The sequence below is a fragment of the Cimex lectularius genome, unplaced genomic scaffold, assembly GCF_000648675.2.
Source record: "Cimex lectularius strain Harlan isolate CLEC.00 unplaced genomic scaffold, Clec_2.1 scaffold49, whole genome shotgun sequence".
NCBI lineage: Eukaryota > Metazoa > Arthropoda > Insecta > Hemiptera > Cimicidae > Cimex > Cimex lectularius.
This window is the reverse complement of record NW_019392644.1, coordinates 802063-824779: the sequence shown is the minus strand read 5'-3', so window position 1 is coordinate 824779 and position 22717 is coordinate 802063. Positions and strand designations below refer to the sequence as shown.

Genomic DNA, 22717 nt, shown 5'->3' with positions numbered 1-22717 from the left:
ATAATAAAAAAAGAGGACACTTAGATATCAAGCGACAGCCTTGAAAAAGATTTAAAATTAAATCGAAACATCGGCCAAGATTAGAAGTCGTTTTCTTTATGCCAACAACTATCGGCCGATAATACCATCACCGCCGATTCAAACATCACAAAATCTTTTATTTTACAATCCAAAATAACTTCTTCCTCATTAATTGTAGTTTTCAGTGCCAATTTATTATATGAGATCATGATTTATATACGGGGTGTCCCAGTTCCTTGAGAGAGATTTCTTAGTCAAGCCAAAGAATTTGTCAAATCTGTCCAAATCCAATGGTTTTCAAGGAAGATGTTTTTTCTTTTGATTAAAAAGAACTGTAATCAGGGTTATGGAATTGTTCAGGATTTCACTTGCTAGGTATTTTCCTTAAGTTACAGATTCATAATTTTTGCTCAATATTTTCCTGTAATCGAGAGAATTACCATAGCATCCTCAACATTTTCTATGTTGTGGCTTTTCGAGGTAGATCGATCGTGTAATCTGCACATGTGTTGATTTTTTTCTCTTTGGAGTCATACAGATTTCCTCTTTTTGACTATTGTGTCCAGTCATTGATATTGCTTTTCATGGAACAGTTTCTTTTTTTATTACAGAATTCTAGCCAGGGGTGTGATATCTCGATAGACGTAGCTCAGGAATTGCTAGGTACCATAGTCTTTTCTCGCTGAAGGCAGTTGGTTTTGGTTAGGTTAGGTTAGTTAGTGACGGGTTAGGTTATACAGGGTGTCCCATTTCCTTCTGATGAAACTCAGGGAATCGATTCTACTCTTGGTTTGGAGCAAAAAATGCCCAGGAGAAAATTTTTGTTAAGTTCTCTATTTTGAAGATATTCGTCAATTTAGGTTTTTTCACTTACCACATAAAAACGCTTACCACTTTTAAAATGTTGAGAATACAACAAATCCAATTACACCATTTGAAAGAACGCTAAATTTGCTGTAAAACGCTTCTATTTGCAATAATCTGAATGATATAAAATGTTAGCCAATATCAGTTGGAAAATGTCAAAATTACAAAATTTAAAATTTTGGCCGTGATTGCACGTTCTACTGAGGTTACAAAAAAATACCTACAACTTGTCAAATTTCACAAAAACTTCATCTAATATGCTTTACGTTTAATGTTTGAAAACGTGAGCTAAGACAAATTTGAAGGGGGGGTAGAAATAAATCAATTAGAACTCGCTTTGTAAAATAAAAATAACATCTGTAATCTCACAAAAACCATACCAGAAAGCTTCATACAATAAAATGCAATGGTTCTTCTTGTAGCAAGCACCTAACAACAAAGGAGGAACTTTTCAGAAGAAAGGCTCAAAGTGTTTTCCTTTTCTTTTTATAAAGCGAGTTCTAATTGATTGACATTTTGTTCTATTTTGTCATATTCAATGATTTTTTTTAAAGAGGTTGGTCCGACTGGCCAAATTAGTGTAAGCCCTGTTAGAATAAGTTCTAGTTGTTAAAGTAATAACAAAAAATTAGTTTAAATGACTGTAGATAAAAGGCTGTAAACCGGAAGGGGCTATCAACCAGACACGGACAACGTGACATCTGCCACAAATCTGGGAAACATAACTGCAGTAGTTAAGCAGTTGGTTGAAGGGACTCACGACACAAACTGGAGAGTTGTGATGTTCCTCACAAACGAGGGAAACATAGCCCTGCAATAATTACACAGTGGACAAATAAATAAAAATATCAGAGGGTATCAATGCAGATCCAGATGGGAGTCACATGACATCCCCATAGATCTGGGAAACAACTGCATTGAGCAGTTGGTCGAAGGGTCTCGCAGCACAAACTGGAGTGATGTGACATTCCTCACAAACCAGGCAAACAGCCCTGCAATAATTACACAGTTGGATAGATAAATAAGACTGTCAAAGGGTATGAACACAAATCCAGATGAGAGTCACGTAATGCCTCCCATAAATCTAGAAAACATAACTGTGCAATAGTTAAGCAGTTGGTCAAAGGGTGTCACATCACAAACTGGAGCAACGTGACATTCCTCACAAACCAGGGAGACAAGCATGCAATAATTGCACAGTAGGACAAATAAATAAAAATATCAAAGGGTATCGCAGACCCAAACGGGAGCCATATACTTCAATTTGTCCTTAGACAAAGCATTTAAACAATTGAGAAAGTATTGAAGGTAAAATTTTCCCATTTAAAATGCGTAATCATTGTCGAATATCTGCTTTGTATATTGTCAAGGTCTACAAGATGATCACTATGCAGTTTCTTCGCCTTCAATCACCCCAGTCTGCCTGTCCTCCCTGATTGTGTTATTTTATAAAAATAATAAATAACAAGTGAAATGAAAAGCATCTGATAGACAAAAACAATGAGGAAAGGCAGGCCAAAATATTGGATTAAAAATTGATATTTCAACAGTCTCGTCAGATTTAAACAAAATGATTGTCATTGTACTACAAGTTTGGAGAGGGTCGTGATATCCCATGACTTTTTAATTTATAATAGTACAAAATGTGGTAAATACACAACACCCTTGGTGAAAGGAATTACTTTATTATATTCTTAACATAAAAAATAAAGTCTTAATTCATTAATAATTACTTAATTCAGGCCAAAAATGTGTTCAAGTTTATGTAATGATTTGCTTGTTACTCTCGTGAGTTTTATTGTGTGATTTTAGATATAATTAAACAAATAATTTGATAGTGGAATTGTGGAAGTACTTCATGAAGAAAAGAAAAAATGGTTGTCTAAATAAATAAATTATTATTTATTTTCTTTTTTAAATTTGTAATAATTCATTGTGACTAATTATAATTTTAATGAATTATAGTGCATAAATTTCCTGTTGAATGATAGAAATGTCTAGTATTTTTTTATTTAGTTTTAATTGTGTAAGAATACAGTGTAAAATTGTAAAAAAAAATCAAAAATAATTAATCATATGTTTTCTGCAATATTTATTTTCTAGTGAGGTTTATATTGTAGATTTGAGTGCATTCTAAGTTTATTTTCTACATGAGCGTTCATGAATGTTGAGAATAAAGTATGTAGCATTTTTCCATAACTTAAGTACTTACAAGGATTTGTAGTTTTATGAAGAGATCTCTTGTATTTCATACTCTACAATTTCTTTAAAAAAAATCTTAATTTTATTTAAGAAGGTTATATTTTCAATCTAGATTTATTTTCCTTATTTTTTCTGTTTTTTTTTCTAAAAAAAAAAAAAAATATAATGATTTTTCTACAGATTAATCCAGCGATTGTTTTCCTTAATTAAGAGGAAGACAACGTACACAGCAACCACCTCGCCTACGACAAGCGAAGAACAACCGACATCGAAGGTTCTAGCCAGCAATGTCGAGGAAGAGGCGGAGTTGGACGAAAGGCTGGGCACGGACGATCTGTTCTTCGCCAGCGAACACCTTCCGTTCACGGTCATGCAGCAGCACGAGCAGATCTTCCCGAAGGCCAAACCGACCCTGCTTGACCCCCTGATTGACGAAACACAGCGTGTCGACAAAAGCGGTGTGTGCGCTGTCCCTTTCAGCCAAATTCCTGCCATCGGCGGTCATTTATGGCTTGAGCTTTGTCATCTATTTTCAAAATGCTTATACGGTAAAAGTTCATTAAATTATTTTCTATTTTATCAAGTATGTTTTTATACATAAATGTATTTAATAGGTTACATTTGTTTAATCTTATTTATTTTTTTCAAATAGCAATAAAGGGCCAGAATGATGAAAAACTTCTAAGTTGGATATACCCATTTAGAATATTTTTCGATTTTTATGGACCCTTGGTTCGAATAAATACTCCGTCCAAGAGCTCGGTAGTTATGCTGTGCAAACCCAAACATATTTTGGCTGTACAGAAATACGATGGCACTCATTCCCTCCGGTCCATCATTGACAGCATGGAAAATTATAGACGGACTAGAATAAGCATTACTATGCCACAGTGAGTCGTTACGTTTAACTGGAAAAAAATAAATTTTAATCGTTTTTCTCCTTCCAGGTATGAAATTGATTTCAGCCAAGTGGCAGAAAAATTTAAAAACCATTTGAATCATAGGGTCAATGATTATCAGTACCTTTGCAACCAAATGGCAGTTGATTTCGTGAAGCGGTATTTTATTTAGAAAAAAAAAACTAATTATTTAAATTAAACATAATTATTCTGTTTCCAGTAATTATTTAATCAGGGATCATCGCTGTGAAGTTCCTGCCAACTACAATGGAGAACTTTGCTTATGGAGCTTAAAATGTAAGTATTAAGTTTATTCTATAGTACTTAAGTAATTTTACATTTTTTTAAAGGTTTTTCAGCAATTGTTTTTGGGAGGGATGCTGAATATAAGCAAGACGGTTATACGAAAATAGTACACACGCTCATCGAAGTCAGCAAGGCGCTTTCTGATTGCGAGAGTGCTCCGCAAATCTGGCGGTTCTTGCCGACGACATCAACATCAAAGTTGGCCCAATGCTTCGATGTTCTGGAAACGTGAGGCTGAGGCATAGCCGCTGGAAAAAAACAAAAAACTAATAAATTATATTTTCTAGATTACTCATCAGGAATTTAAGGATGACTTATCTGAAATTGGGAAAACTTTCAAAAAATGTCAAAAACGAAACGCCGCAGCCTGTCGCTCTCTTGGAAACGATGATACTCAAGGATAAAATGAGTACGGATTGTATAATAACCACTCTGATGGATTTGCTTGTTGTTGGAGTCAATTCGGTATTAAAATTGAACATTTTTAAAAGAAATATTTCATACTGAAAGGTAATTTTATTTTTGTAGATAGCAAATATAGCCGGCATGGTTTTATATTATTTATCTAAGTCACCAGATGTCCAGGATAGACTATTTTGGGAAATAAATTTAGTTATTCCACATGATCTTAATGAACTATTTTCAGAAGATATGATACACCTGCCGCTTCTGAGGGCGTGTATCGTAGAAACCATGAGGTAATATTTGAAATTAAAAAATTATATATTTAAATGTTAATTTTTAAATTTTTTTTCAAGACTCTGGCCTCCTTTTACACACACAGTTCGCTGTACGAGCAAAGAAATTGTTGTTAATGGCTACACAATACCGAAAAATGTAAGATTTAATTTTATAAACGATTGATCAAAGAAAAAAAAAGACAATTAATTAAAGTCAATGGCATGAGCGGGATTCGAACCCACGATCTTCGGCTAGATACGCCACTGCTTCGCTAGTCACGACGATGGAGGTCAAGATAGCTCGTGGTAGAGCAGCGGCGTATCTAGCCGAAGATCGTGGGTTCGAATCCCGCTCGTGCCATTGACTTTTTTTCATCTCAACTAAAAGCCTTAATTAATTGTCATGTATTAATTGGTCAAGCAGACCACGAAAGTAGTGAATGAAAAAAAAAATTGATATTGTAGACGAATGTGATAATGGCGCACCAGATAGCCTTCCATAAAAATGAACACTTTGCCGATGCGAAGAAATTCGAGCCGAGGCGTTGGATCGGGCGATTTTCAAAACAATTAGATCCTCTCGAAGTAATGCCGTTCTGTCACAGGCAGCATCCGATTATAAAAGAACTCGCGTACAGACAAATCGCGGTTCTTATTGCACATGTGAGACCGAGACGCCGTTTAAAAATCGGCTGAACATATCGAATATTAATTTCAACTCTTCTGTTTCAGATGGTGAAAAATTTTGAAATCGAGTATAATTACGGTGAAATGTCTTACGAGAGTAAGATATTATCGTTGCCGAGCAAGCCTTTAAAGTTCACACTGAAGGATCGTCATTGAAATGTTTCTTTTCGTAATATATTGCCCTTTAAGTTGTCTATTTCCTTTTTTTTTAACTATTTAAAAATTATTAATATAATCAATGTTGCATGAATGAAGAAACCAGCTCAATGTATTTTCATGTTATTTTCATGGATCCACAAAATTTATAAGTACACTAGTTCCGAGTGGATCGAGGTCATGATAGCTCAAGGGTAGAGCAGCAGTGTCTCAAGCTGAAGATTGTGGGTTCGAATCCCGCTCGTGCCATTGACTTTTTTATCTCAACTGAAAACCTTAATTAATTGTAAGATATTAATTGGTCAAGCGGACCACGAAACTAGTGAATTTAATAAGTTTAAAATGAAGTATATTTCACTAAAGCTCTCCGTGGTCATTTCATTTGTCGCCGAGAATCAAATTGATTACACGACATTTGAAAAATGGCAAAAAGGAGGTTAAATTCAAAAGGTGTGGTTGAGATGAGAAGTTGGTGTCCGAGTGGATCGAGGTCACGACAGCTCAAGTGGTAGAGCAGTGGCGTATCAAGCCGAAGATCGTGGGTTCGAATCCCGCTCGTGCCATTGACTTTTTTATCTCAACTGAAAACCTTTATTAATGGTAAAATTTATAAGGTTATTAGTAAAGAATGACAGAAAACTTTAAGAATGTTATTGTATTAGATGTTGCCTCTACAAAGAAAAAAAAATCACTGTACAAGTGCTATTTATTTAAAAATAAATAAATAATTTAAAAAAAAGTAAATTCATGCCAAACAGAATGGTTGCAAATAAGAACATTATGAATTCAGAACTTGTACACTTTACATCAAAAATATAATTTTACAAGTCAATGTGATAAGCGTCAAGTTCAGTTTTTTAACTCTACTCACAAGTTGAAAATTTCAAATACAAAATTATAAATCAAATCGTTTCAAAATATTGCTCTAATTATTTTAAGAATACTTTTCCCATTTATATTTCACGGGATAAAATGGTAAATTAAAAAAAAAAAAAAAATCAATTAGAATATTCGGCTTTGGACTTATTGGATATTTCGACTTTTATGAAGTCATCCAGCTTACAAGCTGAAGGAATCTGAGTATGTCGAATAGGTAATGCCTCTTCTGGTTGGCAAACGCCGGCGGGGGATACGGATAAGCAAGGGGGAACTCCACTAGCTTTGTAGTTGGACATTCGATTAAGTTGTTTTCTCCACACTTCTTGCCGCATCTCTTCTTTATACCGTCACAATTGACAAGTGTCAAGTTTTTGTCAAAACAAATTCTCACTTCAAGTAGGTATGCAGTTTTTGTTGACTGAGTAAAAAAAAAAAGATTAAATAAATAATAAAAATGCAAAGTTGATAAATTATCTGACGTTTTACTAATGTGTTTACTTACTGGATGTGTGAAGCAAGATAAAAATGGGTTTTTACCCAAGACTTGTTTTACACTGTTCCATACTTCTGTAATGTTTTGTGATTTTCCTGGTATTACTCCTGCTTTGTCTAAAATCTTCACCATGTCGTATTCTTTGTGCCACTGTATTCCCTAAAATACGATAAACTTTATTATTATACGGTAACTTTTAAAAACAGTCGAGTACTTTTCTGAAATAGTCGAATTCTGTGCTAAATTCTTCGAGTTTAGCCGCGCAAGTTCCGTGCTTTTCCCATTCGTGTTTCCAAAAGGCGTACTTATTTTTATGCTTTTCAATCGGTGCCCAGACATTCTCAAGCTCTTTTTCAATACCGTATATGCCCTGCGGGTTGAAATGATTCGAAGTGTTGCAGAACGTAGGGCCAATAGTACCAAATTTTGTCGGCCTAAAAAAAAAAGTCAAAAAATTGTTTCTTATAATTTTTAAAATTCTTTTAAATACCAAATGCCGTGTATTGTCCAAAAACTGTTGCTTTGTGTCGGCAGGCAAGTGTGATTCTTGCCTTTAATTTCCCAAGACAGACAAACCGAAACTGGCCAGTTCTGAGTAAAAATTAAAACATCCCAATCCGTCGCATGGACTGTAGGAATCAAATGCCTTAATAAAACAGAAAAAAATCATTAGAAGAGAAAAAAAAAACATTACAATAATTTACAGCATACCTGTTGGATAATGTGCACGTGAAAAATAGCAATAAGGATATGGGTAAGAGGTAGGTAGGAGGTCTTATCGCTACAACTCTCATCATGTTGGAATTCATTCGAGGTATCTTGCAACACCAGTGACCCTATAGCTGTGGAAGAAAAAAATAAATTGATATTTGCTACATGATTTAAATTTAGCCTAGATAAAGTACACAAATAATCACAAAAAATGTCTTATGTAGTTAATTTACAATTAATTAACATTTTTAGTTGAGATGAAAAAAAGTTAATGGCACGAGAAGGATTCGAACCCACGACTTTCGGCTAGATACGCCGCTGCTCTATCACCTGAGCTATCGTGACCTTGATCCACTCGAACATCAACTCCCCATCACAACCCCACCTTATGAGTTTTCCCTCCTTTTGCCATTTTTCAAATGTCGTGTAATCGGTTTGGATTCTCGACGACAATTGAAATGGCGATGGAGAGCTTCACCCTCGATCTTCGAATCCCTCTCGTGCCATTAACTTTTTTTCATCTCAACTAAAAACCTTAATTAATTGTAAAGTATTAATTGGTCAAGCGGACCACGAAATTAGTGAATTTATGTAGTTAATATTTGTTTGTTAATTATAATTTTTACTCCTGCCCATCAATAGACTTTGCTATCTATAACTGGGAAATTTGAAATAATTGGTTGCAATGAATACTTAATATTTCAATATCGACAATCTAACGAGCTAATAAGTACGTTCATTTATTATATTACGACGCTGACATTATTCAACTCTCATTATACTTATTCTTGTTTAGTTAATGGTGGTCAGAAGGTGCAGACTCAAACTTTTGGTTTCCTTATAGACCATATATCCAAGTACCTGACTGATTTTGTGAAATTTACACGGTGACGGATGTGAAATTTCATCTTTACCGATCATTTTGGTCATCTTCAGTTCAGGATAAACAGTCAAAAACGTAACGATCAAATTTGATGACTTTGTTAAACAATTTGTTAACAACGCAACAACCTCAGGATTATGGGGTGGAGACTCTGGGCTAGAAGTAGAACTACATGAAAATAGGAAGAACTTTTTTATTAGAAAATTACGTACAGAAATGGAGGGCTTATATGAAACAGACAATTTTGACTTACTGCTTGTTACAATTTTTCTTATATACCGTGATAGATTAATTGAAGTCGTTATCAAAAGGAAGATGGAACAACGGGAACGGTTTTACAATAAAATACATATTTAGAGATAACTGGAATTGTGTATATTACAATTTATTAGTTGGTTTTATACAGTCAAGCTTCTAGTATGTAAAATCATACGAAAGAACGTCCAACTACTTGGGTGATGCAGACGATGGGTCAAACCACTTTACAATACATATTTTATACCATTATTAATTAAAAAGACATGGGCACTGACAGGATTCAAACCAGAAACACCTACCATGGCGAATGCGACTTCCTAACCACTCAATCATCACGGTTCCCCCTCAAGCTTTTTCCTTCGGCCTTCAAATGGCCCGATGACAATTTGTTCAGATCCTAACAAGACTGTTTAAGGAAGAATTATCAATTTTTAAGCCAATAAATCGAAATATTTCAGCCTGCCGTTTTTCACGGTGTGTTTTGTGCTTTTCTTTTGTCAATGCCTTCAGTGGTTATCTGTTTTTATTTTATTTATTATTTTACAAAAACCAACTTAAAACCAGAGAGTTATCACCAAACAGAGGTCAAACAAATACAAATCAGATAGTACTATTGGAGAATGACTCAATACTTGAATATTTCTCCATTATTTTGTTTAAACGTTTACGAATTTAGATTATAGATTAGATTATGTATGAAACGGCCTCTTTATGGACCTGTGCGCTGCGACCAGTATTCTATTGTGCATCTCCATTTTGTTTTATCTAGAGCTCCTTGCTTGTTAAGCATGAGGCTTTTTGCCAGATCCAAAAGCTTTCTCCCAGGATTAGGAACCAACCTTTGCACCACAATGTAGGCTTGTTTCTGCCACTCTGAGTCTACACATATGCCTCCAGAGTCTGCAGTCCAATTATTATACAAGACTTTATAAAGAAAGCACAAATTATTATGACTTTTAGCATGTCACTAAAAATCACATCATCGGTGAAAATAGGCAGACCAGGTCGATCAGAGACCCTAAAACTAGAGCTTTCATCGCCTCATAGACCTCAACAATTTGACAATGATTCTGTAGGTTAAATGGAAGAATTTTAATAATATAATTAATAATTTCTCAATACTTGAATATTTCTCTAATTTACTTAAACGCCAGCAAGACTTTGTAAAGAAAGAAATGAAGCACAATTACCGTGTCGCTAAAAATCACGCGATCATCGAGGATAGGCAGGCCAGGACGAGCACTTATAGGGACGTCTTCACTTTTTGAGTTTCTTGAACAATTACACCGAGTAGTAACCCAATGCTGATTCAGCATGATTTCATTAAATGCTGACAGGAGAATTCTTCCGATGCTTATCAGCAGTGTTCGACACGTTATTTATTTTTAATACACAAATAATGAGGATAGGCTGACAAGGATGATAAGAAAAGATAAAACTATCGGGTTTTAACCTTGTAGACTTCAACAAAATACAAAGGAAATGAGACTGAATAATTTTTAATATAAATGAGACTTTTTATACACATTTGAATATATTAAATATATTTGAAAAATGGCAAAAAGTGGGGAAATTCGAAATGATGAGTTGGTGTCTGAGTGGATCGAAGTCACAGTAGTGGTTAGAGCAGTCATGGGTTCAAAGTCGCTCATGACACAAATTTTTTCATCTCAACCAAGATCTTACATAAAAAAATGGTTTTCATTTGACATCATTTCCAATTTTATACAATACAATTCAATTTATACAAAAAAACCATTGAGGATAGGCAGACTAGGACGACCAGAGACCCTAAAAATATCGGGTTATCAACTAATAGACTTCAAATACAAATCAGGTAGTACTCATAGGACAATTATTCTGTAGTTTATATGGGAGAATCTTACCTTGAATACGTTTACAATTATGTTTAAATACTGTGCACAATTGTGTTGGGTGAAAGGGCATGCAGGCTTATGGTAAAATGAAACGGTGGACGCACTTGCAAAGGAGGCTGCAACATCAGGTCCAATCCTTGACATTAAAATTCCTAAAGAACGGGAAAAACTTTTTGAAAAAGTTTTGTAGAAATCTGTGGCAAGAAAAATACAACACATCAAATGTCGGCAATTATTACAGGTCACTGTTCCCTGAACTCAAGAAAAAACCATGGTTTTCGGAAGGCAATAGCACAGAATGAATGTCAAAGGAGTTCTATTCTACTATTTTTAGACTGAAAACAAATCATGGCCTATGGGGTAGCTTCAAGAAGAGGTTTGGCATCGTCTCCGAACTGTCCCACTTGCGATTGGCCTTCAAATCCTTCCCACATAATTTTCGAATGCCCAGAATACGAAAATGAAAGAGAAACTGCTAAAAAATCTGAGCAAAGTCCCAAACCAATAAACTTACAATCTGTTCTAATAAGCAACAATCCAGCAGCATTCACATAATCTATAGATTTCTAAAGTCGATAAATGTTACTTTTTGATTATCTTCAACCATTAAAATTTAGAAGATGATTGAGCTGAGTGAGTGGGTGCGGGCGCGTGGCGGGGACCTGGTTCTGGTCGGCTGATCCCATTGGGGTGGACAGGGGGGAGATGGCGAGTTAGCCCCAGTTTCCTCGAGGACGTGGACTTTTCCAAAATTATCTCGATGTTATTGGTTTTTATCCATGTCCTCCAAAGAGGATACTGAACAAACAGGCGAAAGCGAAAAACCATACGGGTTGGGTTGGGTCTTCCTCCTCTCCTGCCCTGGCAGGGGGGGTTTCATCGGGGGACCGTGCCCACGATCCCACTTGACAGTAAAATTAATATGCCATTGTAACCCCCCCCCCCAAAAAAAAAGTTTAAATGCTAACAAGACTTTTTCTATGAAAAATATTAAATACAAATTATTATTATTGCAATAAATCAGATTAATTTGGCCTGCCTATCGCCACTATTTTGGTCTGTCTGATGCCTTTCAGCATATGCATTGGTTGATGTATTATTTTATTTATCTTTTCTATCAAATAAAACCAGTGCCGATAGACATACCAAGAAGATCAGAATCAATTAAACTAATGGGACATCATCCCAGAAACATTCTTTACATCCTATAAAATCTTAGACTATAAAGGAGAGGATGAAGTCAGGAGATCAGATACAATGGTATGGTATGCAGATGACTCCAAAACAAACAAAGAAACCAGATCTTTTATACAAGCCCAAGATATGAGCAATCAAACTCATTAGGGAAGTACACTTCGGCCTTTCAAGCACATCAACGCTTATCATAGAAAATATTAAAAGAAGTTACACTGGCAATAAAATCCTCATAAGATCGGATAGCCAAGCAGCTAGTAAAGCATGTAAGATGATGTAGAAGCATATAAGAGCATGTAAAAAAATCTCACCAAAATTAGTCAGTGAATGCATCGAAAATCTCCAAAACCTGGGGAAACAACCTGATTACCAATAACCAGAGGAGTGCTGGGTAACAAAAAAGCAAACACGCTGGCCGGAGAAGGATCTGCAAGACCAAAAAAAGGCCCCGAACCTACACTTGGGATTACAAAATACAGAATCCTCTATCGCAGAATGGATCTGAATGAAACGAAAGGAGAAGTGGAGACTAGTGGCGCTAGACATAGTTAACTTATGTTAAAACAACCCTCACCAAGACTGGCAAAATCATTGCTGCAGTCGGAGAGGGCTAGACTCAGAGGATAAGACTATTAACCAGTCACTGGCAACTGAGAAAACATCTGCACAGCATGGGCATCACTGGGGTTCAAAGACCAACCCCGCTTCCAAGTAGTGAACCCCGGGAAACGTTCATCGCCGTCCTGACGGGGGATTCACATTGAGCCCCATGGCATGGTACGGTGCGAAAAGGTTAAAGGGGCTCTGGTGTCCTATCCCCAAGTGAGGTACTCGCTTTCCTAACCACTCCTTGAAAGATGTATCCAATTCAATCTAAGTAAAGGATACAAAAACAAGAATATAGCTATCATGTCAGAGAGCCAAGAAGCCATCAAAGCACTAAGCTCAAATATCATTAGTTCAAGGTGCTGAACTGCAAAACCAAACTAAATATATTAGGTATGCAGAATAAAGTCAGCCTCTGCTGGGTCCCAGGACACACGGGAGTAGAAGGCATCGAGAAAGCGGACACCCTTGTAAGAAAAGGGTTGCTACACCGCTGATAAGACCTGAACCCTTCTTTGGCATAGGAACCCCCACTATTAACGAATATCTCAGACAGAAGGACAAAAAGAAAATGAGGGAACTTTGGAATTCACTTATTGGACATAGACAATCCAAGTATCTTCTAACCAATTTTAAGAGACACCAACACACTTACTAACAAACTGCGTAGCTACATTAGCCCGCAGGAGGAAATGTTTTGGGATGTACAATGTGACCATAGAAGAGCTTCAACCATTGAAATCAAGTTTCTTGATGAAACAGGACTCACCGATGTGCTTTAAGCAGAGAACGGGGGATACAATAGCTTCCAAAGGGCTCTGTATACCATACCCTGAAATATTACATCTACACCTACATCGTGGGCATATATACGATGATCCCATTTGCAGATTAAGCAATGAGGAGAGGAAAAAGCCACCCGTATCATCTTCGAATGTGAAACAACAGCTCAATGTAGTTTTAACTTAGTGTACAGAGAAAACCTAGGGCATGAAATTGCAATACTTCTGAGAAGAATTGAATTGACTGTTCTGAACTAGGAAGGTGTAAGCCAGAACGCTGCAGTGCCTGGGGGGCAAAACCTCATCACCATCACCGGATCATCACCTCACAAAGCAAACAGTACTATTTAAAAAATCATGCTCAATGATTTTGAAGTTAAAATAGGTGAATTCTCTGTAGACGTGGTAAAGCCAGTGGGGATCAGTATGGGTAGGCAGATTGGGATGATCCGAGATCTTAAAACCATGTGGTTCATCTCATAGACCGCAAAACACAAAGCAGTACCATTTGCCAATGAGACTGAATGATTTTGGAGCTTAAATGGGATAATTTGACCTTGAATACTTTCCAATTTCAAAGTGGAGAAACTTTCTTTGACACAAAGTTACACCAAGCTTTTCATATTGTATTGATTTTACTTTTTTTTTTAAATTACTATTACCTCGAGACTTTATATAAATTAAAATTGTTTTAATTAGTTTTAAAAAAAGAAGAAAAGGTTAAAAACTTGCTGTGACACATTTATTGATGACATCCAGCTGTTTCTCTACTGCAAACAGATTATATAATTTAGATCTCTTTAAATGGCCTAAAGATTAAAATTAAGGCTTGTAAAGCTGATTAAAAGTTTATTGAAGTGATAAAATTATTAAATGTTGTCAACAGACTGAATGATGAAAATGGGATATATTTAAGGATTTGTTAAACATGAAAATTTTTGTTTAAAATTTTTTCGATGCTTTGTCACTAACATTGAATTTGTTACAATTTGTAGAAACAGTGTGTTTATAAAAATGAGAGCATGATTACATAAACATAAAAATGAACCTCAAGAGAAGAGAATTTATTTACCAAGACAATATCGATTTTGTTCTTCTCCGCTCCTCCGGACGTGTCGGTCATTTGGTTAAGACCTCGGACAAAAACGATACTCGGTCAATTTAATCCGACGCATAGTTTCGACACGAATTTAAAACGAAAACAGATGAAATTATGAAAATTTAAAAGTTGTCGAGTTGCTCGTTTGGTAGCGTGTGTGTGACTACGCGAGATCTACTGTAGCGCTCCTACCCGATTCGGGCCTTCGAGGGGCAATCTTGTTCCTTCCGGCTTGCCAGACTTCCAACACGTGTATTCGATTCACTACATTATAAGGTTTGCAATTTATATTTTCCTTCTTATTTTAACCTTTTAATTAAATAATCTTCGGGAATATTTATTTATACATTTTCTGTAGAAGGAGTATCTCAGATCTACTGAAATGGACGATATTTCAGGGTTTTTTAATGTTTTAACCTAAAACAATCTAACCATCCAATAAAACATTCAAATGATCCTAATTAAATTGAGTAAAAGTCATTAGTCGATTGATTTTCATTAGCTTTAAAAAAAAACAATGATTATACTGATTTTCCATACATCTAGGCTTTTTATAGTCTCGCCTTTACACCATCATCTAACATGAGCAAAATTAAGCTTAAAAAATTCAATAATTACTGTTATTATATGATTTCTGCACTAGAACAAATACCAAATTGTTTTATTATAATTATGCAAAAGCATAAGCTTAAATACCTCAAGAATTTTAATGTGTAGTAGCACCCCACTTTCTAACAGTTAACAATCTTGCCTCATTTTTCCCATTTGGTAAGGCCATTAGGTGTAAGGCTACGGTTACGATGGATGCGAATTTTGATGAAATTGTGTTCTGATGATTAAGTCCGAAATCCTCGGAAATAGATGGTTACATTGTGCGTTTTATCTTAATATGTTTCAGACTCCCAGGGGCCACTACACTTTAAAATTCTTGAGCTATTGAAGCTTATGCTTTTGCATAAGTATTGTACATAAGTGAGCAAATGAGTTTTATTTTCTTGAAAGTCCATCGATTAATCTATTCACAATAGGTGGTGGGAAAACGGCATGTTAACCATTTATTTTTTACAAGAGACGAGAAGGGAGAGTTTCAAACTTATCGCTACGCCCTTAAAAAATGCATATTAATCCATATGTTAAGTAGTCAATGGCAAAAAGAGGGAAAATTCGAACTGTAGGTTGAGATGAGTTGGTGTCCGAAGGGGTTGAACAATAGCCCAAATAGAGCAGCAGCGTATTGAGCCGAAGATCGTAGGTTCGAATCCCGCTCGTCACACTGGGTTTTCGTCTTAACCAAAAACCTTAGATAAAAAGAATTACTATAATAATTAATATGGTTAATTATGACCACTAACCAAATATGGCTTATTGCTAATGTTGATTTCTTGAGAAACTTTCTCCCACTTTGGCCGAGAATTCCTGCAAAAATCGGTAGCTGTGATATGTTTGGATTCTTGAGACAAGTGCGTTTACGTGGAGAGAAACAAACAGTGTGAAACACTTTGATGCTTGCTAAAAAACGAACATCTAGTCGGTTCACCCCAAAACATCCCCGCGCCAAAAGTTTCACGGTCCTGGCTAGGTATCGACAACGCGATGTCGTGAAACCAGTTACAGGAGTGGTTTTTGCACAGTGGAAACCCAGCTTTAAACTTTTCACTCATCCGTGTTTGCCCTCCTTTTTTTAAATTTAATCTTAAATGAACTTTTTTACATAATTTTTTCTCATTTGTTTCTATTTGAATAGGTGCATATCTATGTCTGTACATATTGTTTTTCTTCGTGGAATAAACTTTATGTTAACGCACATTTTTCTTATTAGAAAAAAGCCTGAAATTTGACGCTGAAAACATTTCTCATAATACAATTAATTAAGGTTTTTAGTTGAGAAAAAAGTCAATGGCACGAACGGGATTCGAACCCACGATTTTCGGCTAGATACGCTGCTGCTCTACCACTTGAGCTATCGTGACCTCGATCCACTCGGACACCAACCAGATGGGAAGTTGGTGTCCGAGTGGATCGAGGTCACGATAGCTCAAGTGGTAGAGCAGCAGCGTATCTAGCCGAAAATCGTGGGTTCGAATCCCGCTCGTGCCATTGACTTTTTTATCTCAACTAAAAACCTTAATTAATTGTAATATATTAGTTGGTCAAGCGGACCACGAAATTAGTGAATTTCATTTCTCATAATTATTCTAGTAGTACTGGCGAAATACTGAATCCTAAAAAAATTTTTAGTACTATAAAGCATTGGGAAACACTACATCTTTTTTCTTTTGAAGTCTAACACATTTTGTCTTTAGTGTTCCAGGAAGATGCAGATTTTTGTGAAGACCCTAACGGGCAAGACAATCACCCTTGAGGTCGAGCAGTCTGACACAATTGAAAATGTCAAAGCCAAGATCCAAGATAAGGAGGGTATCCCACCGGACCAACAGAGGTTGATTTTCGCCGGGAAGCAGCTCGAAGACGGCAGGACTCTTTCGGACTACAACATCCAGAAAGGTATTTTTTCTGTTATATTTGTGCAAAAACTATCTTTCTGAAACTCTTCGGTGAGGTCTTCAAGGTGATTAACCTACACATTTATCATTTTTAAAAACATCCAGTCTTCCTTTTCTCTACGAACTGACATACAAGGAGATAAACAAAAACTATAAATAGTAACCGATCTTCAGTAAACACTAATATAGCTTGTCTTCTATAGTTATGATGCTGTTCTTTTCCTATGAAAATTCAGTGTTAATGATGAATAGATAATCTTCATAAATATGTTGATGAACAAATCGATTGGTCTTTCTGAAGCACTGTTATTAACATGTACATGTCTAACATCAATGGAATTTTCATTTTATTATCTTATCTTCTTCACTCCTGTTAACATCAAATATTTTGCGAAAATCATTTTCAATATAAAAGAATCAATAAAAAGTATTTGATCGATCTAAATTGAATTCAAAGATTATGCATTCAAGAACATAAGTGAATCAACTTATTGTAAACTATTAAAATAAAAATATGTTTTGGCTCATAAAGTAAAAAATACGATTCATGGAAAATGAAGGGCTGGAAAAAAAATCTGAAAAATTGGTCCATCCAGAACTCCATCTGTTAAGTGGCTTCATTTGGCAAGATCTTAACTTAAAGCGAGGGACACACACCTGACGCCTTTTCTCATTTTAGTAGGGTGTGCACATCTGTTTGACATCAAGCACACACCACATACAATCACATAGTGTACACAAATCAGTATCAAAATTGCAACGCCTCTTTTGCGGTTAATGCACTACTATGAGCAAAACCATGTAATAAATTGTTAGTTAAATTTTATGAGCACAACTATGTAATAAATTGTTAGCTAAATTTTATTAGCACAACCACGTAATAAATTGTTAGATAAACTTATGAGCAGAACCGTGTAATAAATTGATAGTTAAATTTTATGAGCGCAACCATCTAATTAATTGTTAGTTAAATTTTATGAGCACAACCCTATAATTGTTAGTTAAATTTTATGAGCACAACCGTGTGATAAATAGTTAAATTTTATGAGCACAACCGTGTAATTGTTAGTTAAATTTATGAGCACAACCGTGTATTAAATTATTAGTTAAATTTAATTGTTTTAAATAAAGTATTGTCCAGTTCTGTCTTCGAATTTACTTGACGAAAATTTGGACAGTAGGGAACGCACAGCATAGAGTAGGGTGGCGTCGTGTGGTATCCGGCAAACTTGCACGGTGGTAAAACAAACTTATGACGAATCGGACATTGGGATTACATCGGGTTGCATTGTGTTGGGTGTGTTCCTCGTTTTATTGTTTCAACTTTCAAGCTTGATTGGTTTAAGACAGACAATTAATAATTTTAAAAAAATATTGTCCTGTATTAAATAGAATCTTGATTAAACGACTGACTGGAAGAATCAAATTTCGACCCTTACATTAAGCTACGAACCCTGAAAAGTTTATAATGCAAATGATTTTTTGTTTGTTTTTTCTTCAAAATTATCCCTGATTTGGTTTTAAAACACAAAAATACTAAGGAATATTTTTACATTTTAAGCAATTTAATTTTTTATCATTTTTATCTTGTCCTTCTGTCCCTAGAAATGTGTTATAACGATGAAAGGTAGTCAGGAGGACTTGGTTTCTATATAAACAGTTATAATTAAATTTTTTGTTATGTATTTTTCATTTTTTGTATATTAGAAATAATTGCAGTGTTAATGATGAATAGTAAATCTTTCATAAAATTGTTGATGAACAAATCGATTGGTCTTTCTGAAGCACTGTAATACGTAAAACCATCAAGCTTGGCTTTTAATAACTTTTGTCTTTTTTTTTCTCTTAATCTTAATGATTTTGCTAGAAATTTTAAATTTGCAATGGGGTAAACATGGTGATTCAGGTGTCTTATGTGTTGATTGCTAAGTTATATTTAAAAAAGCAAGGATAGGCAGACCAAAACGATCGGGGGGAAATTACCAAGCAATTCATATTCATCATCCTTGCATATGTTAAGAGGAAATTTCAGAATTATTTGTTATGTTCTGTTTATATAAGCTTACTTCAGTGTTAATGATGAATTATATTTAATCTTCTTAAATTTGTTGATGAACAAATCGATTGGTCTTTCTGAAACACTGTTATTAACATGTACATGTTTAACATCAATGGAATTTTCATTTTATTATCTTATCTTCTTCACTCCTGTTAACATCAAATATTTTGTGAAAATCATTTTCAATATAAAAGAATCAATAAAAAGTAATACAAATCAGTATCACAATCGCAACGCCTCTTTTGCTGTTAATGCATTACTATGAGCAAAACTATGTAATAAATTGTTAGTTAAATTTTATGAGCACAACCGTGTAATAAAATTGTTAGTTAAATTTTATGAGCACAACCGTGTAATAAAATTGTTGGCTAAATTTAATGAGCACAACCGTTTAATAAATTGTTGGTTAAATTTTATGAGCACAATCGTGTAATAAAATTGTTAGTTAAATTTAATGAGCACAACCGTGTAATAAATTGTTGGCTAAATTTTATGAGCACAATCGTGTAATAAAATTTAGTTAAATTTTATGAGCACAACCGTGTAATGAATAGTTAAGTTTTATGAGCACAACCGTGTAATAAATTATTATTTGAATTTAATTGTTTTAAATAAATTTATTGATTGTCCACTTCTGTCTTCGAATGTACTCGACGAAAATTTGGACGCAGGGAACGTGGTTGCATCGCACAGCATAGAGTAGGGTGGCGTCGTGTGGTATCCGGCACACGTGCACAGGAGTAAAACAAACTTATGACGAATCGGACATTGGGATTACATCGGGTTTCATTGCGTTGGGTGCGTTCCTCGTTTTATTATTTCAACTTTCAAGCTTGATTGGTTTAAGACAGACAATTAATTAAAAAAAAATATTGTCCTGTGTTAAATAGAATCTTTGATTAAACAACTGACTGGAAGAATCAAATTTCACCCTTACATTAAGCTACGAACCCTGAAAAGTTTACAATGCAAATGATTTTTTTTTTTTTTTTTTTTGATAAATTGTTAGTTAAATTTTATGAGCACAACCGTGTTACTAAATTGTTAGTTAAATTTTATGAGCACATCCGGGTAATTATTAGTTAAATTTTATGAGCACAACCGTGTAATTGTTAGTTAAATTTTATGCGCACAACCGTGTAATTATTAGTTAAATTTTATGCGCCCAACCGTGTTAATAAATTGTTAGTTAAATTTTATGAGCACAACCATGTAATTGTTAGTTAAATTTTAAAAGCACAACCGTGTAATTGTTAGTTAAATTTTATGAGCACAACCGTGTAATAAATTGTTAGGTAAATTTTATGAGCAGAACCGTTTAATAAATTGTTAGCTAAATTTTTTGAGCACAACCATGTAATAAATGTTATTTAAATTTTATGAGCATGACCATGTAATAAATTATTAGTTAAATTTAATTGTTTTTAATAAAGTTATTGAGTGTCCGGTTCTCTCTTTGACTGTACTCGACGAAAATTTAGACTTATACGTTTTTTTTATGTTTAGACATAACTAAATTTTTTGTTATGTATTTTTCATTTTTGTATATTAGAAATAATTACAGTGTTAATGATGAATAGTAAATCTTTCATAAAATTGTTGATGAACAAATCGATTGGTCTTTCTGAAGCACTGTAATACGTAAAACCATCAAACTTGACTTTTAATAACTTTTGTCTTTTTTTTCTCTCTTAATCTTAATGACTTAGCTAGAAATGTTAGATTTGCAATGGGGTAAACATGGTGATTCTGGTGTCTTATGTGTTGCTAGTTTTATTTAAAAAAGCAAGGATAGGCAGACCAAAACGATCGGGGGAAATTACCAACTTGCATATTCATCATCCTCGCATATGTTAAGAGGAAATTTTATTGTGTTCTGTTTATATAAGCCTACTTCAGTGTTAATGATGAATTATATTTAATCTTCTTAAATTTGTTGATGAACAAATCGATTGGTCTTTCTGAAACACTGTTTTTTAAACGATTTTTATGAATATTAACAAATACTTGGAGTAATTGTGTTTAATGGTTTTATCTTAAGTGGTATTAATTAATGTTTCTGTAATATTGTTGTTTCTGAAGAGGATTCAAAGATTTTTGTTTGGTAATTTCCAAAAAAATTCCTATTTAATTGTGACACTACATATTGACATATTTATACAAAAAAATACAAGGTTTATAAAGAAGCAAAATTATACTTACAGAGTTAGCAACCAATGTTCCTGTTTTTCTTCAATCCACAGTCAACAATGTTATCTTTAAAGGAAAAATAACCGACTTGCTAGCGTTAAAATTCGAGATAAAATGAATGGTTTTTCTGAGACGTAGCGCTATTTATCAAAAATTTGTTGGAACTTTGACCTGATAAAAATTTAAAGACGCATGTTGAAGTGTTTCTTGTACTTCCAAAGAGTATAATAATTTTTTAAACCTCTACAGTAAAGACTAGCTAAGGTATTTTTAGAAAACTATTCATTTGACAAAGTTGCCCTAGTTGCTTTGAACTTTGCTTGAAATTTACAACCAAGATGGTCAGCGCTAATCCTTTTCATCTATCCACAATTGAGGTACTGAGGATGTGAAATAGTGCCTTACTCTTGTTAGTAGATTCATAGTTTTTGTCTGTGAATCTTAATAATAAAATAATTAGACTTACGTATTTTTCTGTACTAATTGTAGGCGTTGTAAAGATGAAATTAATTTCGGTTCTCATCTTATTTGTTGTTTTCAGAATCCACGCTACATTTAGTGCTTCGCCTCAGGGGTGGTGTCATCGAGCCGACGCTTAGGATCTTGGCTCAGAAATACAATTGCGACAAAATGATTTGCCGCAAGTGCTACGCTCGTCTCCACCCGAGGGCGACAAACTGTAGAAAGAAAAAGTGCGGCCATACCAACAACATCCGCCCCAAGAAGAAGTTGAAGTAGACGCTACACTCAAAAAAATTGTTATTCCATGTAATTCCATATATCAGGCCTTTTTTTCTTTTCTTTCTTATACTTGAAAAATAAACAGATACTTTGGTTTCTTATTTTATAAGTTTGGTGTAAAATACATGGAATTTTAACAGTTTTGACTTTAATATTACTTTCCTGACATCTTTTTATGATAATTGTCACATGTGGTGAAAACATCAAGAAGATTGTGGCGCTGACTTTTTTTTTCTCGGCCAATACCTTTTATAAATATTAATTATTTGAAAAATGTTAATTGGTCAATCGGACCACGACTGTAATGGATTTAATAATTAAAAACTGAAGTATATCTTCACGAAAACTCCGTGGCCATTTCATTTGTCACCGAGAATCAAATAGATTACACAACATTTTGAAAAATGGCAAAAAGCATAGAAATTCGAGAGGTGAGGTTGAGATGGGAAGTTGGTGTCCGAGCAGATCGAGTTCAAGTGGGTAGAGTAGCGGCGTATTTAGCCGAAGGTCATGGGTTTGAATCTCGCTCGTGACATTGGCGTTTTTATCTCAGCCAATACCTTTCATAAATTACAATTACTTAAGGTTTTTAGTTGAGATAAAAAAGTCAATGGCATGAGCGG

General features: G+C 34.6%; 3 protein-coding genes across 6 annotated transcripts; 2 read left to right on the top strand and 1 right to left on the bottom strand.

The window, feature by feature from the left end:
- The first annotated feature begins 2955 nt into the window (after positions 1–2955).
- LOC106670089 (probable cytochrome P450 49a1) lies at positions 2956–5858 on the top strand. Its single transcript, XM_014400105.1, has 11 exons — positions 2956–3066; positions 3271–3638; positions 3743–3980; positions 4038–4148; positions 4210–4286; positions 4340–4523; positions 4583–4760; positions 4824–4993; positions 5054–5132; positions 5441–5638; positions 5708–5858. The coding sequence occupies exons 1-11, from the start codon at positions 3053–3055 to the stop codon at positions 5816–5818; spliced, it is 1728 nt and encodes a 575-aa protein (XP_014255591.1). The 5' UTR covers positions 2956–3052; the 3' UTR covers positions 5819–5858.
- Positions 5859–6497: 639 nt separating this feature from the next.
- On the bottom strand, positions 6498–21475 carry LOC106670062 (ribonuclease Oy). 4 transcript variants are annotated; one of them, XM_014400064.2, is made up of 7 exons: positions 14574–14665; positions 14234–14271; positions 7902–8032; positions 7681–7836; positions 7405–7624; positions 7200–7349; positions 6498–7115 (listed from the first exon to the last, which is right to left on the bottom strand). In XM_014400064.2, exons 3-7 carry the CDS (start codon positions 7997–7999, stop codon positions 6861–6863), a joined length of 879 nt encoding a protein of 292 aa, XP_014255550.1. In that variant the 5' UTR covers positions 8000–8032; positions 14234–14271; positions 14574–14665; the 3' UTR covers positions 6498–6860. The 4 variants fall into 4 exon arrangements, with proteins under 4 accessions (XP_014255550.1, XP_014255549.1, XP_014255548.1 ...); XM_014400063.2 differs by lacking the exons at positions 14234–14271; positions 14574–14665 and adding an exon at positions 21366–21475; XM_014400062.2 differs by lacking the exon at positions 14234–14271 and having other exon boundaries at positions 14574–14702.
- Positions 14352–22203, top strand: LOC106670063 (ubiquitin-60S ribosomal protein L40). Its single transcript, XM_014400067.2, has 3 exons — positions 14352–14876; positions 16904–17105; positions 21895–22203. The coding sequence occupies exons 2-3, from the start codon at positions 16916–16918 to the stop codon at positions 22089–22091; spliced, it is 387 nt and encodes a 128-aa protein (XP_014255553.1). The 5' UTR covers positions 14352–14876; positions 16904–16915; the 3' UTR covers positions 22092–22203.
- The last annotated feature ends 514 nt before the right edge of the window (positions 22204–22717 follow it).

Coding starts and splice junctions, on each gene's coding strand:
- LOC106670089 (XM_014400105.1), top strand. Junction 4,287..4,339: donor TTGCTTATGGAGCTTAAAAT/GTAAGTATTAAG, acceptor ATTTTTTTAAAG/GTTTTTCAGCAATTGTTTTT. Junction 4,524..4,582: donor TGCTTCGATGTTCTGGAAAC/GTGAGGCTGAGG, acceptor TATATTTTCTAG/ATTACTCATCAGGAATTTAA.
- LOC106670062 (XM_014400063.2), bottom strand. CDS start 7,999: ATGAATTCCAACATGATGAGAGTTGTAGCGATAAGACCTCCTACCTAC. Junction 7,837..7,901: donor ACGTGCACATTATCCAACAG/GTATGCTGTAAA, acceptor TGTTTTATTAAG/GCATTTGATTCCTACAGTCC. Junction 7,625..7,680: donor TGGACAATACACGGCATTTG/GTATTTAAAAGA, acceptor TTTTTTTTTTAG/GCCGACAAAATTTGGTACTA.
- LOC106670063 (XM_014400067.2), top strand. CDS start 16,916: ATGCAGATTTTTGTGAAGACCCTAACGGGCAAGACAATCACCCTTGAG. Junction 17,106..21,894: donor GGACTACAACATCCAGAAAG/GTATTTTTTCTG, acceptor TGTTGTTTTCAG/AATCCACGCTACATTTAGTG.